This window comes from Schistocerca serialis, chromosome 4 (genome assembly GCF_023864345.2).
Source record: "Schistocerca serialis cubense isolate TAMUIC-IGC-003099 chromosome 4, iqSchSeri2.2, whole genome shotgun sequence".
In the NCBI taxonomy this organism is placed as follows: domain Eukaryota; kingdom Metazoa; phylum Arthropoda; class Insecta; order Orthoptera; family Acrididae; genus Schistocerca; species Schistocerca serialis.
The window spans coordinates 598,407,835-598,425,996 of record NC_064641.1 but is presented as its reverse complement, the minus strand read 5'-3'; the positions used below and the strand labels follow the sequence as shown (position 1 = coordinate 598,425,996).

The window sequence follows — 18,162 nt, the reverse complement described above, 5'->3', positions numbered from 1 at the left end:
TGAGAACTGTAAAAAGACTTTTTAAAAATTATAAGTACGAAGCAAGTAAATTTTAACATTAAACGTCCATTGGCTGTCTACATTTCGGTTTTTAACTTTTATAGAGCTTCCGATACATATCGGAAATGAAATCGAAGATCTAATCTGTCTGCATTTCGGTATTTAGATTTAATTTCCGATAAGTGTCGGAAATGAAACAAAAATACAGAATGTCAATAAACTTCTAGTCATTATATATATATTTGTTTGAGTGGTGACTGTTCTGTCGGACAAGTCCGACAAAACAGACACCACACACACACACACACACACACACACACACACACACGCATACACATCTTTAAGAGCGCAACAGGTGCTTGACGTTTGTTTCAGTGCGGATGCGCTATTGCCGTCCGAACTGCTACGGAAATCAATAATTCGCGAGTAATGGGTTAATGGACGAGGGACGTAGCATTGCAACGTGCGATACGTTGGAAATTTTAGTCGGTCAGACACCGTATCCGAATGACCGAAATGATTGAGGCAGCCGGTCGTGAGTTAGCGGTAAGTCCTGGTTCGAGTATCAGTCCGGTACGAATTTTCAAGTTTCACCATTGCGTTACCACAATGCCCCGTGCGGCTGGAAGTCACGCTATCCCTCTCATCTGTTCCCTTGTTTCTCAATTCTCTATTTCATATAAAACTTTTACTCTCTTTATGTGGCAAATAAAGTGCTTCATTTCTTGCTTCTTTATTGCTATACTTTTCGCACGACGTGTCCCACAAACATCTCCAGTCTTCGAATTTCTTCAGAAACTCTGTCGAGGTTTGGTTCGCCTCGCACTCTGTAGTACAGCATTTAATCCAGCTCGCAGCGATAAAAGACGGACTTTTGGCGGGAGAGAGGCACGACGGCGTTGCGCATGGCACAATTTATAGGGTGAAAGGGGTGGGACGGTGGGGACGGGAGTCGGCTGTCGTCTGGTCCTATCGGCCCGACGTCCCAACATAGTTCGTCGGTCGGTCGGTCGGTCGGTCGGTCAGAACCCCCACACACGTCTAAAATGTCGGTCTGTCGGTTGGTACGTGTGTAGGGTGATTTAGTTGAAGACGGTAGTGCGTGGTAAGTCCAGAAGAGGGCTTTATCCAGCAGCGGTTGTAAGATGGCTTCTTCGGTGACTTTCCCCGACAGCACTTGCCCCAAACGTGGCGGGTAGATCCCAGGGGAGATGTCAGTGCGTACGAATCGGTTTCCGCCTAGGGAAAGAGGCGGGCAGGTCGTTTGCGATGACGGCGCGGGTGACGCGCGCAGACTGCGTGACGGTGGGGGCCGCGGCGTTATAAGCGCGCGTCGGCCGACTCTCGCGTCAGTCGGCAGAGTCCAGCCTCCAGCAGCAGACATGCCGGGCAGCGCGGACCGCGACCTGCCCCTCTCCACGGTGCCAGCCGTCATACAGCCAGCCAGCGCCAAGTACGTCCGCCGCCTCGCACACCCGCTCTCCTTCGACGTGCATAGCGGGGGTCAGCCGCAACCGCCGAGCCTAATTCGTTTGCACTCAACGAAATGCGCATTCTCAATTTAAATTTCATGTCGAGCGACAAGTGTCTTGCCGAACGAGAAAAAAATTCCAATCGGGCCACTTTCGCGTCATCGCAGTAATGTTCAGTGTGACGGTTTTCCGGGTTAATTGCTATACTTCCGAAAGCGAAATCTTGGTTGTGCTGAAACACTGATCTCTAGCATAGTGTGTGGTATAGGTTAAGCCGGAAGATGATTATTTGCTAGCGAATATTCGTTTTATAAATTCGATCCCCTTTTCCTTCCAACAGTGTATAATAAACGCTAAAGCTTCGTTGCACCTCTTTACACGAAAAGCATCTTCAGCGGAATTTTTTCTAGTATGTTTCTAGAAGTGATAGAGGGATTCGAACAGTTAATATGTAAAAGAACACGGTATTATTCGCTCAGAGCCTCCCCCCCCCCCCCCACACACACACACACACACTGTAGATGCGCCTGGAATGTAGATTATAAGAAAAAGCCGTCTGAATTATTTGTTTACTTGCTGCACTAAATAGCCGTACCAGCAAGCTTAATTGGTCGTGAGTTGGCGCTGTCATCAACTATGAACGGACACACAGTTTCTGCTAATGGTGATATGCAGCGTATAATTAGAGGTCCCTGTTCGTCGCTCCTAATGTTTGCACCATATTTAATGCACTTAATTATGCCACGTGAACCTTGTTTTGGTTGTTTCATCCGTTTCTGATTTTTGGCAATGTCTTATCCAACGTTCGCTTCATATTTTACATTTATCTTTGTGAACAAAAAAACACTGAGGTCTAATCTGAGATGCTACGATAGATATCAGAAATTCCGTCAATTATTTTGGTCCAAATACATCGCGCATAAACTACGAAAAATGCAGCGAGCGTCCACTACCTGTCTTAGGGGAGGTCATCAGCCTTCCTGCTGATTTGATATGGCTCTCCTGTGCCAGCTTTTTTTTCATCTCAGCGTAGCAGTTGCAAACTAAGTCTTCTATTACTTGCTGGATGCAGTCCATTCTCAGGTGAGGTACGGTAGCTTATATAAAACAATGACCACCACTGCAGGGGTTAATTCGTACCTCATGTATCATCTCGGTATCGCTCATTGCAAGTGACGTAGTGCATGGTACTTTTTTTCCTCGCGTAAATAACAAATCGTCAGTAGTTTCCTTACATATGTATAGAAGCATACTGTAAATACGTAGGAAACTTTCATTTTTTCCTTTGTGCTCATCTGGCTGTTCCAAAAATACAGCAGGAAGTACGCTTTGAGGTTTATCGTACTTATATATGCTTTGTGTCAAACTTGACTAGCAAACAATTACTTCCAGTGTTTTGTAATCGTCTATTACAGTGAATAAAATCACCATATTCTTTAGATTTTAAAGAAGTATAATATCGTCAGTGATCTCATTTTAGACTTTTCTGCTTACATTCGAAAATGCCTGCACCCTCACACATTTGTCAGGCATTCCTGCCTTTACCACTGATATTTTGGGGCAATTTATGCTTACACTAGCTAATTCCAAATGAAAGAAGCCACTATACATTTTACCAATATTGCACGTCATTTTCATTAACAGGAGCCTAGTACGCAGAGAAACAAATGAACTTAAATTTTCATTGTAAATCAACGTGCAGAATTTAGAGCAAAGAATTGACTGTATACTTTTAGACCGAAACTGATACGTGGTCGAACGAAGACTGTAACTGACGCGTGTACCTCCCTGGTCTAGTTTCACAGTACATGTCACACTACACACACGTGTATACGGCAAAAATAAGTATTTGTGGTTATCGCATCGTTCTAAAACATTTGTTTCCTCTCTGAAACAGATATTTTGTGCTAGCTGTTGCCTGAACCTTAGGGCTGTAGCCATATGAAAAGTTCGTTCTGTTATATGAACCGATAGGGTTGCTGATGTAATGTCGCATTTGTGTTGTTGCCAGACGTGAAAGCACGTAGAGGCGGGCGCCTATAATAAAACATCCCAACGATATGACGTAAGTTTTCAGTAAGTTATTCATGATAATTCTTAAAATAAAAGCTGTTTATTCAAAAAAACTGGGTATTGATGAATGCACCTCATTAAATAGAAAATGTCGCACTGAAATAAAATTCAGTAAAATCGAATTCTCGTCTGTGCCAACAGCTTTGCTGTAGTTATAAAAGTAGTTATCATCCGCTGCATCCGTCAATTATTGCAAATTTTGAAAGCTATTAACAGAAAGTTGTCTCCTTTTTTCAGAGAATAATTTTAGCTAGCAGTTTTTTCGTTACTTCTCTTTAGATGCCCGCTGCTAGACGTAATCAGAATATGTCGAAACGTTTCAGGGGTTCCCATCCTAGCACTCGTGCAACGGATTTCTCTCCAGTTAAACAATCACGTTTTATAGACTGTAGTCTAACTATGGTAAGACTAGAAAACAATTTTGCTTTAGATAAAGTAGGGGTAGTGTATTCTTTTAAGGGACACTAAGTTCATGTCGTTCGCATAAATATATCGCAATGATGGAGAAAAGAGTCAGTTCCTTTTTTTCTTCATGACAGTAAAATGACTTCAGGCAACGCGAGAACAGACCTCATTCAGAAATATTCACATTACGCACGTTGTGGCTAGTATGTACTGTACCTTCATAAGTGTACATAACGTCAGACATGTAAGACATACGATACTAACGTTCTCATTTCTAGTTGTCTGCAGATATGTGAAATTAAAATTGTAAGTTCTTGTTTTAGTGACATTTGTTAATAAAATGCCATTTATGTCGATCCAGTCATATTTCTAATGGAACAAGGCATATACAATGCAAAAGATTATTGTAACTGCGATTTTCGTCATTAACGGGTTTTAAGGTGTTTACTCTGTGCTATGACACTATGCTGCCAATAGATTTTGCAATAGCCTTAAAATTTCAGACCCTCCTTAAATTAGTTACTAGTTTACACCTAGTTTCACAACCTTGGATTCTGTATGAAATTTAGTTGGAGTGATTAATAAAAAAATTAATTTTCTAAAACCTTAAATTACGTTCTCTTGTCAGATTGAAAACTAATTCCCTAGTCTGAACGTTCAAGAAGACTAGTGCAGTGTCCTGTACTCACTGAGCACACTAATGAAGTAGGAGCGCAGTTAGATACGTTCTGCCGCGACCCTGAAGGGACTGCCGTTCGTTTTGGAAGAAGCAATGCGGATTGCTGAAATATTTGAACTTGGCTGTTTCCTAACGTCTGTCTTGTTCATTGATCCACCGGAAAGTTACCCGGGTTTCTAAGCACTATCTGAACATACGCGCGTATAGTTCTTAACGTCGCCGCATTTCGCACCAAGTGAAGGATACGCTGTGAGCTAACGTCCCGTGTGGTGCAAAACGTAAGAAGCAGTGAAAGCGAGGGGTAGGCTCTGCTCCTGCTCTTGGTTGCCACACTGTTTGTGGCAGTAAGCCTTTCCCGCTGTTCACAAACAGTGCTGCAATTTTGTGCTGTCCTCGACGATTAAGGTCGGCCGGAACTTGGCCGTGTTAATACCTGCACCATGCAGAGGCTGCGCAATAATCTACACAAATCATTGAAGTGCGTGGCAGACGGTAGGTTCCGTTGTACCAATTATTAGGGTTTTCACCTTTCCGTTCACGTAAGGATCAGGGGAAAGAGTTGTTTAACTGCCTCTGTTCGTGCTGTAATTAATCACTAGGGGTGATACGTAGGGGCTCTAGTATATTCCCATAGTCGTCACATAAAGTCGGTCCTTGAAACTTCGCAAGCAGGCTTCATCGGGGTAATTTACGTCCATTTTTAAAGAATCTGCTAGTTCAGTTTCTACAGGTTCTGTGACCCTCTCCTAGGTATCAAACATGTGATCATTTGTGCTGCCCTTCTGTTTTCGTTCAGTATCCTCCCTTAGTCCTTAGCGGGACTGATGACCTCACCGTTTGGTCCCATAGCCCGTCTCAATCTATATTAGTCGTATTTGTTACGGCTCCCACACACTGGAACAATATTCTAGGATGGGTTGCTGGAGTAATTTGTAATAAGTCTTCTTCGTAGACTTGTTGAATTCCCCAGTATTCTACCAATAAACCAGTCTAACATCTGCTTTACCCACGACCTGAACTACTTGATCATTCCACTACACAACTCTACAGTGTTACACTTGTTTGTATGATCTGACCGATTCCATTTGACTCTTTGGGACTATGTTCATTAACTATTAAGTTTCTTCCGTTTTGTGAGTACAGTTTTACATCTCTGAACATTTAAAACAAAATGCCAGCCTTGGCATCACTTTGAAACGTTATCAAGCTCTGATTAAATATTTATGCAGCTTCTTTCAGACAGTATTTCGTTGGAGGTAACTGCGTCCTCAGCAAAGAGAGTTAATTAATATTCACTGCAAGATCGTAAATGTACACAAGAACAACAGTAAGGGTATAACGTATGAACTCGGAATATGATTTTACAGCGAATGTCAAGTATACTGGATAGTAGTTTTGTGGATAACTTCTACCACTTTTCTAAGTGGCTTTCTTCAAACTACTGCGTACGGTTCTTGGTCAAAGAATCAGACAAATTGTAGTTACGAGGGGCTAACTCAGCCGGAAATTTAGTACAGAATCTGAGGGTTCCCTCGGGCACTGGAGTTTTGTTCAGTTTTAACGATCTCAGCTGTTTCTCACCACTAACGCTTCTTTCACTCAGCCTTCAGTTTTGTCATTCTAGTCCTGACGACGCTGTAAATAGCGTCGGTAGAAACGCGTCGACTGTATTTCTCACATCCGTCCTAGTACTTCATAATTTGTGGGTTTTACCATTTGGTTAGTGTCCCACATCGAAACTAGACTTAACGCTTAACTGTAGCCTACCCCATGGTTTAGGTTAGTTTGAAAAATGACGATTTGAATTAGCGAAGTAAGGGCGACAGGCTGGTATGGAGCGTAACACATTACGCAATGCGATTTTCGTGTCAAATGACTAAAACCTGAAACGTAAATTCAGAAAAGTACTATTACAAAACGGGCAGATCTGTATATAAATGCATATTATCTAGAGGGCGTACAACACTAGCAGCTCATGGGGAAGGGGAAAAATGTAACTTTCCACCCGGTTAAGAGATTTTAGCTTATGAGAAAGTTTTAATAATATTAAAGTAGTGTTTTCTGAGGGTTATTTTTAACGATAAGGGGTAGAGGATTTTATTGCTATAAGAGACGAGGCAGCTAGGACAGGCTTCTCAGTATACCCGAAACTAGTAAGTATATGGAGGTGCTGTTTTCGTTAAGTTACAGCGGACAATGCGAGGGACTTCCAGACGTACACTAATAATTTTAGCGTTTATTGCTAATTGACACAGCTTTCCTAGAAAAATTGAACTATATACTTGGTAAGGTTTTGTACAGTACGTCCTGAGAGTACTCTTACTTCGACAACGTTAGGGTGCCGTGAACAACTCTTCCTCCGTCAGAAGGTCCTGCAAACGTATAGCCTACTGTGTGAAATGTAATCAAATACGGATCTCAAATAAGGTTCGTATTTGACTCTCCAGTATCGTCGGGCATCTTCAAATTACTGCCGCAATGTGTGTTATGAACTGTACGTAATTGTGCTACTTATTCCATCAATAAAACAGGGAACAATGATACGATTTTTGGAAGCCCGCAGCACATGTTGACAGATTGCTTATCCACTTCTACCTGTACATTTTCGACTGGCCAAAAGCGTATATTGTGAACATTGATTTGTTCATGGCTTGAAAAAAGCTCAGCCTGTAAACAAAACGTTGCACAGAAGAGCGCCATCATCTTAGTTTCCGTATCCGTTATTCGGATAATAATTTGAGTAATTACCATGAAACTGTTGGTGGAGCGAAAAGTGGAAAAGATTAAATTTTTTGGAACGTACTACTAGCAGGACACTGCTTCGGCTCATCCAATTCGCCCATCCATGCCACCTCGTAGTGGCACATGGACTGCGTTGAGTTGCTAAAATTTTAACTGCATTTCTCATGAGTTCCTGATTTTTCGGTGGTGTATTTTATTCTTCACACTTCAAATTCTTGAAATTTTTAGTTACGGTTGCAGAAATGGGTCTTGAGGGTCTGGCACGAACATGACCTCTTTCAGCGTATAACCGCCCCGCTGCTCTAACATTTAAATGGATTTTCCCATAAATGAAAACTATACTCACTTCTCCGACAGTGGTATACTTAGCAAAAGTTACAGCTTCACGAGCAAGTTGCACGGTCCCTAAAACAGTAGACAGATGGGATTAAAGTGCGCGGGACAGTAGTTTTCGGTGCTGTTATCTTGTTACTGTTCGATCAGGTTTGTTTAGAGGTTAGACTATCATAAAATGGGATGTTTTGAAAGAATGTAGAGCCTAGGAAAGCTTACACAATTCATAGCGAATTAAGGTCCACAATATCTACACGGCTCTAAGACAATTGACTCCAGTTGGATTCGAACGCTCGTCCTTCATGTTTGTAAACCGCCAGCCACGACCACTGAAACAGAATTGAATTGCTAATCGTTGTAGTAATTCTACCCTTGTGTTCTTATTTCAACCGTTTCTACGTTTTCGAATAATTTTCAAAAAATGATCCGATGAGGTAAACTAAAATGAATCTCGACATATACAGGGTGCTGCAAAAAGGTACGGCCAAACTTTCAGGAAACATTCCTCACACACAAAGAAAAGATGTTATGTGGATATGTGTCCGGAAACGCTTGATTTTCATGTTAGAGCTCATTTTAGTTTCGTCAGTATGTACTGTACTTCCTCGATTCACCGCCATGATTTCATACGGGATACTCTACCTGTGCTGCTAGAACAAGTGCCTTTACGACACACGTGGTTCATGCACGATGGAGCTCCTGCACATGTCAGTCGAAGTGTTCGTACGCTTTTCAACAGATTCGGTGACCGATGGATTGGTAGAGGCGGACCAATTCCATGGCCTCCGCGCTCTCCTGACCTCAACCCTCTTGACTTTCATTTATGGGGGCATTTGAAAGCTCTTGTCTACGCAACCCCGGTACCAAATGTAGACTCTCTTCGTGCTCGTATTGTGGACAGCTGTGATACGCCATTCTCCAGGACTGCATCAGCGCATCAGGGATTCCATGCGACAGAGGGTGGATGCATGTATCCTCGCTAACGGAGGACATTTTGAACGTTTCCTGTAACACTGTTTGAAGTCACGCTGGTACGTTCTGTTGCTGTGTGTTTCCATTCCATGATTAATGTGATTTTGAAGAGAAGTAATAAAATGAGCTCTAACATGGAAAGTAAGCGTTTCCGGACACATGTCCACATATATTTTCTTTCTTTGTGTGTGAGGAATGTTTCCTGAAAGTTTGGCCGTTCCTTTTTGTAACACCCTGTACTGTCCATTATTATATTGTTCTCTTTGACGATGTCAACACCAAACTGAAGCTCCACAGACAGCTAGAGTTGTGAACACTGGCTCTTTTGAACTCGGGCGTGCGGATATCTGTTCTTAGACTCTCAAGTTATTAGGACTGGGCAATCTCTTTGCTTCTCATTGTACGTGGTTTCATTACGCAAGTGTCATTCGGCAGCTATAAATACAAGTAGGAGGAAGTGTACTTGCAAATAAAGTAAGGCAGCAAAGTGATGAGCTTATCTCTGCATTTTTTATGAGCCGTGTTTTGAAACTGAATTGTTTTCCCCGTTAAGTGCTGTTTCACCTGGTCCTGTGAACGTTTTTCAGTGGGTCCCAACACTTTTCTTCAAATTTTGAAAAAATTTCGACGGTCACTAACAAGTATATTAGGTCTTCTGACGAAATCAAGCCGTTGGACACAGGCCTTACTGAGCTTAATGTGTTCACCGACAACATTCTCATTTGTTCATTGTACAAACCTACTTGAAGACTCTAATAGGACGGAGTGGAGCTTGTCTGGGTAACAAACAATTGAGGCAAACGATGCTAGTTATTTAGAAAAACGTCCGAACAGTCTAAAACGGTTTATATCGCAACTAAAGAACATTGCTACAGTACGAGAAGAAAGGAAGTCCCTCTAATACTGAATTCCTGCTCGGTGAAAGTGGATCCCATTTTACTCAGAGGCTGACAATTTTCTGCCGACGGAAACTTTTGGTCCTACGGCCAAAATACCGAATACTGCTTGCAAATGTTGGTAGGTGTGAGCAACATCAAAAAGTGCTTGAGGTAACAACCGTATGCTATATGCATAAGAACTGATTTTTCTTAGTCGTTTAACTCAATTATCCACTGTATTGTATGGCGGAGGGTGCATGCTGTGGTAGTCCTTCCTTCTATTCCATTTGTAAATGGTGCACGAAAGGAAATGCTAATACATCGTCAGTATGAAACAGAACGTCTTTAATTCTAAGATTGTACGTGTGGCATAGTAGTGACTCCCAGAAGATGAATTCTGAGTTTGCCATAGTGATGACATTCACATCTGGAGCTAACAGTATCTCACAGGCTTTATTTTAATGAATAAGTCTAGGAAATTGATTCTTCGGATATTGTTGTTTCCTATTTAAAGGTGCAGACAGCTGAGGCATGCAAAACAGTTAGGCAGGTTTTTGTAGCAATGTTGCGAATGATTCACAAGACCACAAACCTAACTGTAGAAAAAGCATTATTTTGAGACTAACTATATAGTCATTATACAAAAAGAGATCTGATAGTTGGGGGACTGATGACCTTCGCTGTTTAGTCCCCCTTAAACATCCAACAACAACCACCACCACCACCATCTGATAGTTTATTTGTGAACATTACTTCTCCAGAAGTTGATAAGCTTCCGTCGTCACAACTTTCTAGGGAAACTAACACTTCGTATTACAAGCGAAGTCTGAGAGGTACAACTTTTACGGTGATAAATGGTGTCCGAGTATCATAGTTACTTCCTCGAAACATCCACGATGTCGCTTAAGCATGACATTTGTCGGCTGAAGTTAGTGTTGTGCATAGTAGGATGCACAGATATTAACAAATATATTAAAGTATTCTGTAACATTCTTTTCACTGAGCGAGAAGTTTGGAAAGGTCAGTGGCTATCCGAAAGTCAGGGAATGCTGATGAGCTCCATCTTGTAACCGTATAACACTGAATTTACAAGCATTGTTTTAGTAACTATTACTATTCCAAGATTAAAGTCTTAGAAACACGTCATACGAATATGATGTTCCATTATTAAATAAAATGTAGTGATATTGTTGCTCATAGCCTGTGACTAGTTTGAAGACTACCTTCACTTTCCTTTAGTTACAAGGCATGACCCGTTTTACCAACCACTTTTTATAAAAAGAAACTGCGCATCTGCGCACTGGAAAGTAATCGCAACATAATGCAACGGTTCTCCATATTGATTGCTACATCCAATGCCCTCATTTCAGGAATTCATATTCCCACACATAACTGAACCGATACCCATATGAAGAAATTAAAAACCGTTGCTCCTGAAGTCCTTACACTTCACAAATCACTGACCGCTGAAATAAGCAAATTTGGGAGGGCGAAGACTGACGTCCTGTTTCAGAATATATTGAGCTTACAGAGCTAGACTAGAATTTTCACACTTCTGATTGCTATCATTTGAGCAAAGTGTTCAGTGTTCTGATTATTTCGAATAGTAGTCTAACCTTTTTGCTGTTTGTATTAAGTTATAATGTAATGTAATATAAGACTTTTTGGGTCACCGAGCGAGGTGGCGCAGTGGTTAGACACTGGACTCGCATTCGGGAGGACGACTGTTCAATCCCGCGTCCGGCCATCCTGTTTTAGGTTTTCCGTGATTTCCCTAAATCGCTCCAGGCAAATGCCGGGATGGTTCCTTTGAAAGGGCACGGCCGACTTCCTTCCCTAATCCGATGAGACCGATGACCTCGCTGTCTGGTCTCCTTCCCCAAAACAACCCAACCCACTTTTTGGGTCAGTTTCATTTTGGCTACCACACTATAGTTCCTCTTAGAATTTGTCTCCCTAAACTTCAGGCGTGTTCTACAAAGGTTTGTTTCAGACCATTGCTTTATTCTCACCCACAAAGTGGTTCGGCATCATTGCGTCTGACTCGGTCATTTCTCTACCTTAAGTGTTGGATATGGACAGAAATAACTCACAAAAGGTTTTAAAAGTTGCAAAATCCAATCGTTTAACTGCATACATAATAGTGCGCAACGTCACCAGAACTAAAAGGGGTGGCTTTTGTTTCACCCAGCTTCTGTACGCACCTTCCTGGTGGCTCTATTCCGGAAAAGTCGCCCAAAACTGAAATCTTTCTCATACATGTGACCTTTTGAGACAGTGGACAACTAGTAAAGATGTAATCAAATGGTAGTGAACAAACCATTTGTCGTATCAGTTTGGAAAAATTAAACTGAAATTAAGATTCGGTTGAAGCTGTTTATTACGTGGTCAAATGATGGCATCACACTCGTCTAACGGGGAAAAGCGAAAAGGCTGTATGCGGCTAATACTAGGCTACGAAGAAGCCCGCCATATGCCTGCGCATGGGAAATTACCCAAAATTTCGCACGCTCTCGTGAGGATTCATAGGTCAGAATTGATCAGAACTTTATCGAACAGAAGACTGCAATGACGGACTGAAATGGTGACACCTGCTTCTGCTGTGCTCACCCCGTCAATGAGACGGGAAAAGAAACTAATAGCATCTTCTTCGGTGAACTGCTGCGATTTGCAGTGCCAGTTTTGCCCATATCTGGATTGGTAAACTATATTTTCGTTACGGAAAAACTTTGTGCTCCACCATTAGCAAATATTTTTGGTCCGAAAAACCGCGCTCATGTCACCTTAACACATGAAAGTGGTGGTACCACTTTCTTCCCCAAACGCTTTTTGGATATTAAAAGCTATTACTTGCTGATTATCGTAACTTTGCAGTAAATCAGTGTCACACTAATGGCGTTTTAAACAATTCCCGAAATTCACCATTCGATGGTATAATTGTTAAATACGTTATTTACTCTCTAAATTGTGAAATTAGTAGACAGCTTTCCGTTTGTCACCAGATTACTAGATATCACTATCACAGGTCCCTTGATGTAAAGGCGTGGTGTTCTAGATACATTGTACCAGCGTTTCGTCAGCAGCCTCGCCCGCGTACGTAAGTTTTAAACAGTCACATGCATATAATCAATTTACTTGAGATTAATCCATGAATTCCTGAGTTACTTACTCTTCTCACTCCTTTCCACACCAACCCTCGGCCATAGGAGCGCTGAGATCGCCTGGCATCACAGGAAAGTCATTTTTCCACCAGGCTTTGTAGAAATTGCTTCAGGCATCCCCCTTCCAACCCCCGCTCCCGACGCCACACCTGAGGGTGAAACGTCATCTCTCACCAATGAGCCTAGCTAGTGGTGTAGTGCCTAAAGTTTTTTTGTACAAAAATAATGTACACACAAAATTTGGTAGAAATTGCTTCAGAGGTTTGAGCTAATGTATGTATTTTAACTCCCCCCGCTCGTCCTTCTTTCCAGACAGTGATGTGTACGTAATTTGGCTTAAATCTAGCAAGTAATTTGAGAAATGAGGAACGTCCGTAAGTATATTTTTATAGAATATGGCGAGATGTCATGAAAATAGGACACAACCCGCCCCCGACATAGATTCTGAGCGCGCTGCTGTGTCCAATATCCATAACTGTTAATTGAGATGCCGTAGGTCAGGTTAAAAAAATAGACTGCATCTTGGTTCTAACACTCCAGTGTTCACACAGTGGAAAGCTGAATGACTGAAAGAAAAACCTTTGAGTCTGTAGTATGTGTTCCTACATCGCAACAGTTTTGCGAAACTGGTGTTCGAACCAGATAAGAACATAATTTGCACAATCAAGAATCCTTCGCTCTGGTACACGACTCACCTACAAAGTCTTCTGCGGCATCATCCTCGTAAGAAAAATTGTCGGAGTAGTTTCATTGTTGAATTAACATTCCACATTTCGTGGAACGTGCAGTCTTAAAAGGAACACCTAGAGTGCGAGGTCGCAAAAGACCAATGATGTTTTCGGCATTCGACGCCCCTCATTGTCCACCATGAAATTACAATATTGGCTGCTAATGGCACTGGAGGTGTGAAATGGTGAGCACAGCGGGAGGCTACGGAATGTTATTAAACTGCTCAGTTGATGAGTAACTCAGAACGGTGTCACAGTGCTAGTGGTATTGATAGAGTAATGGCAACGATAAACAGCGCAAACATTGCATTTATATCTAAAACAGTTGCCGAAGTTATTTCCTCAGAAAGCAACCCAATGAAGTTCGCAGATGATAAAGCATTGCCAGATGAAATATTAGCATTTCTGCAACATGCCAGTGGAATGTGTGGTGTCGTGTACGCTAGAATATGCCGACAATGTACGTGAGTATAATCACGATCCGTGCTTGAGTGTGACACTGAGCCGTGTAGTTCATCCTTGCCGAAAAGGGAGCCACAAATCCCGCCTTCAGCGAAAGGTAGTAAGACTTTTTTTGTCAAAGCAGACGCTACTACCCATAATCACATAAAAGGAAAATCATCCACAGCATGGTAAAGAAACTTATGGACACATTCGAATAAGCCCGCAGCAATATGGCTGTAGGGCTTAAAAAAACTACGGATATTAAAGGGAGGACACTTGTTAAAAAAACTGGTGTTTAGCGCCTTTCAAGGAAGCTCGATACAATTTACAGTGCATGACAGTAACCTATGTTATGCACATCAAACTGCGCACAACACAGATCAGTGATTTCAAAGGAAGCAGTGGATGGATGCAGAACTTCAAAGAGTGCTCCAGAACTGGAAGTAGTAAGGTACGAAATTTCAAAGCGTCAACTTGATGACGCATAGCAAATAGTGGAATCGGCCCGAAAATTTCTAGATATAAACTTATCCCATCGTTCAGTAAGGAATTTGTTTTCCGCTCCGTCCAATAGGGATTTGAAGAGTTGACAGACATGAAAGGAACCATGGAAATGAGGTACTAGGAGAGTTGTATCAAGATCAACTAACGTAAATGCTTTAACGCAATTCTACATAATTGTGCTGACTGTTAATCTGCATGGTAAATTGGCTAGAAAGTTATTTGTGCTGTGAGAAGTTGCTCTGCCCCCCCCCCACCACACACACACACACACACACACACACACACACACACACACACACACACACACACACACACTTTTCTCGTGTGCGTTATCTTGCAGGGGCGTTAAGGAATATTTGCGTCACAGCGAGCAACAATGGTAAAACGGACGTAAGAGAACTGCAGCTATGGTATTAGCACTGCTGTTGGTCAATAGCTAGCGAAAGTAACTTGCTTTTGCTTGATTCTTGGTTCACAAATAGTCATGCCATCTTAGAGCAAATTATCCCCCTGAAGTGTGATATTGCAATTCATACCATCTGGAAGCACTGGACAAACTCTGCCTCTGGATATGTTTTTCCGTGCCTATAAATCATACTATGGCACTATCTGTAGCTACGCCTTAGCTAGTTTCACAAAAAGCTGCACGACCGACTATTTCGTATTCGGTTGCGCACCATTGCATTCAGCCATTTCTAATAACCCCGTTACACCAATATCATTATATGCATTCTTGGAGTGGATATCTAGCTGAACGTCTTGCTCAGTTTGCAACGCCCAAGCCGTTCTCCTTCGGTCTTGATGGTGCGAACTGCTATCACTGTGGCACACCATTTCTCATTCGGTGTTAGTGGTGCAAGTTTATGGTTTCTTTTGAACATTTCTATGAATGTCGATAATTTCCATTTTTTGCAATGTAATACATCACATAGGTTGATCTCAGCACCTCCCGGTCACTCATTTTGTCGCTCTCCTGATGCACATGGTGAGCAACTAACACCTAATATATTACCTGTTAATAATTATTAACTTTCGAATGAGCTTCACTAAAAATTGAACCGACGACCTCGCACTCTGAGTTCCTTTTTAATCAGGATTAACTTACAACGAACCTTTACTCCTGACTGAAAACTAGTAATTCAGAAAATACTTTGGGGAGAATGTAAAACACACACATTAGAGTAACTTGCTGCTGGCACACAAGACAATATGTCCTTTCAGGTGAAGTTCAGGAAGGCCATCTGTCTGTATCCAAACTGAGCCTATTTTGGTCATGCGTGACAAAACTGTAAGAGGAAAATACTGACACCGCAATTTGGTATAGGTGATGGAGAGAATTCAGGATGCAGTAACGCTGGTTACGCCTACAATTAGTCAGATCATTAAGACTGTGTCTACAGACTCGTTTCCTTGTCTGCTCGTAATTGTTTCCTATCTGCCTGCTTTGCGCGCTAGATTTCATTGCTTTCTGTTTTCGACTTCAGGGTTTTATTTACTTCTCCCCGTCCCGTTTGTCCAACTAGGGATGTCACATCCTACGTAAAATTCTCGCCGCGTCAATTTACCATTGACGAGGGCCTTTCCTCAAAGCAAAAGGACTTCTCACAAACCAGCTAAATGCGTCGTGATCTTGCATCTGATATGCGCGTATGTATTAGGTTGGTACAAAAGTTCGTAACGTTTTTTTTCATAAGTTAAACAAGATAGACACAACACTTCAGTCATCAACAATATATCATCCATTATTTACAACATTCTGCCAAAGCTGGGGTAACATCCACATTCAGAGACTGTAGAAATCTCGTCGCTTTCAGGCGAAAAACTCAAGCCATGTTCCGAGCGCGTTTTCACCCTGCAAGGAAGTTCATTGAAGGTGGTTAGACAGATCATAAAAAGTGAAAATCTGAAGGTGCCAAGATCAGGTGAATAGTGTGCGGAATGACTTCCCAACCCAACTGTTGTATGGCGTTTCTTGTCAGTCTGAGAATGTGGGCAGGCTTTGTGGAGAAGCATAACTTCACGCAGTCTTCCTGGTTGTTGTGCTTGGACTGCGTCTGCAAGTCGCCTCAGTAGTTAACAAATATCAGCAGTGATGGTTACACCTCGGGAAGCAAGTCGTATTACACATCACCGCCGCTGTTCCACCAGACGCACAATTACTTTTTGTGGATGCGCACAGGGCGTTGTATGGGGAGTTACTGCTTTCAGCTTCTAACAATACCACCACTTGCAAAGTAGGTTAGAAATAAGATTAATAATGTATGCTCACGCAGCATATGTTCGCTTTATCGGGCAACAGCAAAGTTATTGACTGTGTATGGTATCGTCAGAATGGAAATAATGAAGTCACTGTAAAAGTCATTATTTGTGGCACTTATCTTGAATGGATTACCAAGTAGATTTCGTCGAAGTTGTTATGGCTCATCTTGTTGATTCTAGGGTGATTCCACTTTGACTGCTAGAAGGTCCAGGTAGTCTAGTAATATTTGAAGACCTAACAAATGCGTTTTTTCAGGAAATTCTTGATGATCAAACAATCCCAGATCAGAACAGTGGTATGGTAGAAACAATTTTTGACTTGGTGTTCACGATCCACATTTTTATTAAACTTCTTGTAAATTAACATACTTCTTGATTATCACATCAAGAAAACAGTTTTTTATCAATCTTCATATATTTAATTTCCACTTTAACCAAACACAAGACTTGACTGTTCTCTTACAAAGCGGAATAACAACTTAACGTCTGCAAAGTGAAATAAAGACTGCTCTGTGCGCATTCGCGCCAAAACGGTTAAGTCAGTCAAAGATTATGACGGTCCTACAGAAATGAATACACACAAGAACCATATCACTAATATATCGCTACATCGGAGTACCTACACATTAATAAAACCAAATGTGAATGTTGTCACAAAAATGTGTCTGTTACTTCGCAGAAAAGTAGTAAGATATTACTGGTATCGAGAACTGGGGTTGGAGTGCCGTAATGGTCACGTAAATAAAGAACCATTACAAGCTCAACCCTGCCTTTTCCTTCAGTTAGCATAAAGAATGGTCGTGTTAGTCAACTGATGTCTAGTGAGCAGAGTTTTTTAATTTTGGCATAGAGGATGCGGTGGTACACATACGCTCGATTTTTAATGTTCCCCACTGAATGCAAATGTCGTACGCTGGTGTAATCAGTTCAAAAAAATTGCCAGTTCTCGAGTACACAGACATGGAGCATTGTGAAGTAATGCGTTTAAAAACTAATACCGCGAAGGTCTTCCTGAACGTAGTCACTAATGTCAAAACGACCCTCCTTAATCCGAGAAAACAATTTTCTCTCCATGCTCTGTCCAGTGGCATTATCTCCATACACGGCGCAATGACTCTGGCTGCCTCCGCTGTCAACCCTCGTGAAAAATAGAAAAACGTCGGAAACGTTTGGACTTCTCCACTTCGCACACCATTTTCTAGCGTCCATGCTCCACTCACTATCTCAGAATGACCATATGTAAACACAAATGAAAAATGAGTCGCTATACAACCACACAGTAACCGAAATACCAACTTGCAAAACAAAAGCGCTATGAACTCATGCCCCAACGTAATACATATATTCTGTAAACTATGGCAGTCGTAGCGGGCTTAGCACGAGGTGCGGCTGGGGCATGGTAACCGTAATAATCTGATTCTGCTCTTCGACATTTTGGTTCGTGAGTGATGCATCGGCAGACAGCTATAGAAAATATTGACAAACGAAAGTTTTTTGCGCCCTAAAGCACAA

The 18,162-nt window shown here is 41.8% G+C and overlaps 1 protein-coding gene across 1 annotated transcript in view; it reads left to right on the top strand.

Annotated features, from left to right (window-relative positions):
• The first annotated feature begins 1,367 nt into the window (after nucleotides 1-1,367).
• Nucleotides 1,368-18,162, top strand: part of LOC126474066 (cysteine sulfinic acid decarboxylase) — a 36,700-nt gene continuing 19,905 nt past the window's right edge. The window contains exon 1 of the mRNA XM_050101475.1: nucleotides 1,368-1,453. Coding sequence (XP_049957432.1) covers nucleotides 1,383-1,453 — 71 coding nt within the window. The 5' untranslated portion in view covers nucleotides 1,368-1,382. The remainder of the gene's footprint in view (nucleotides 1,454-18,162) is intronic.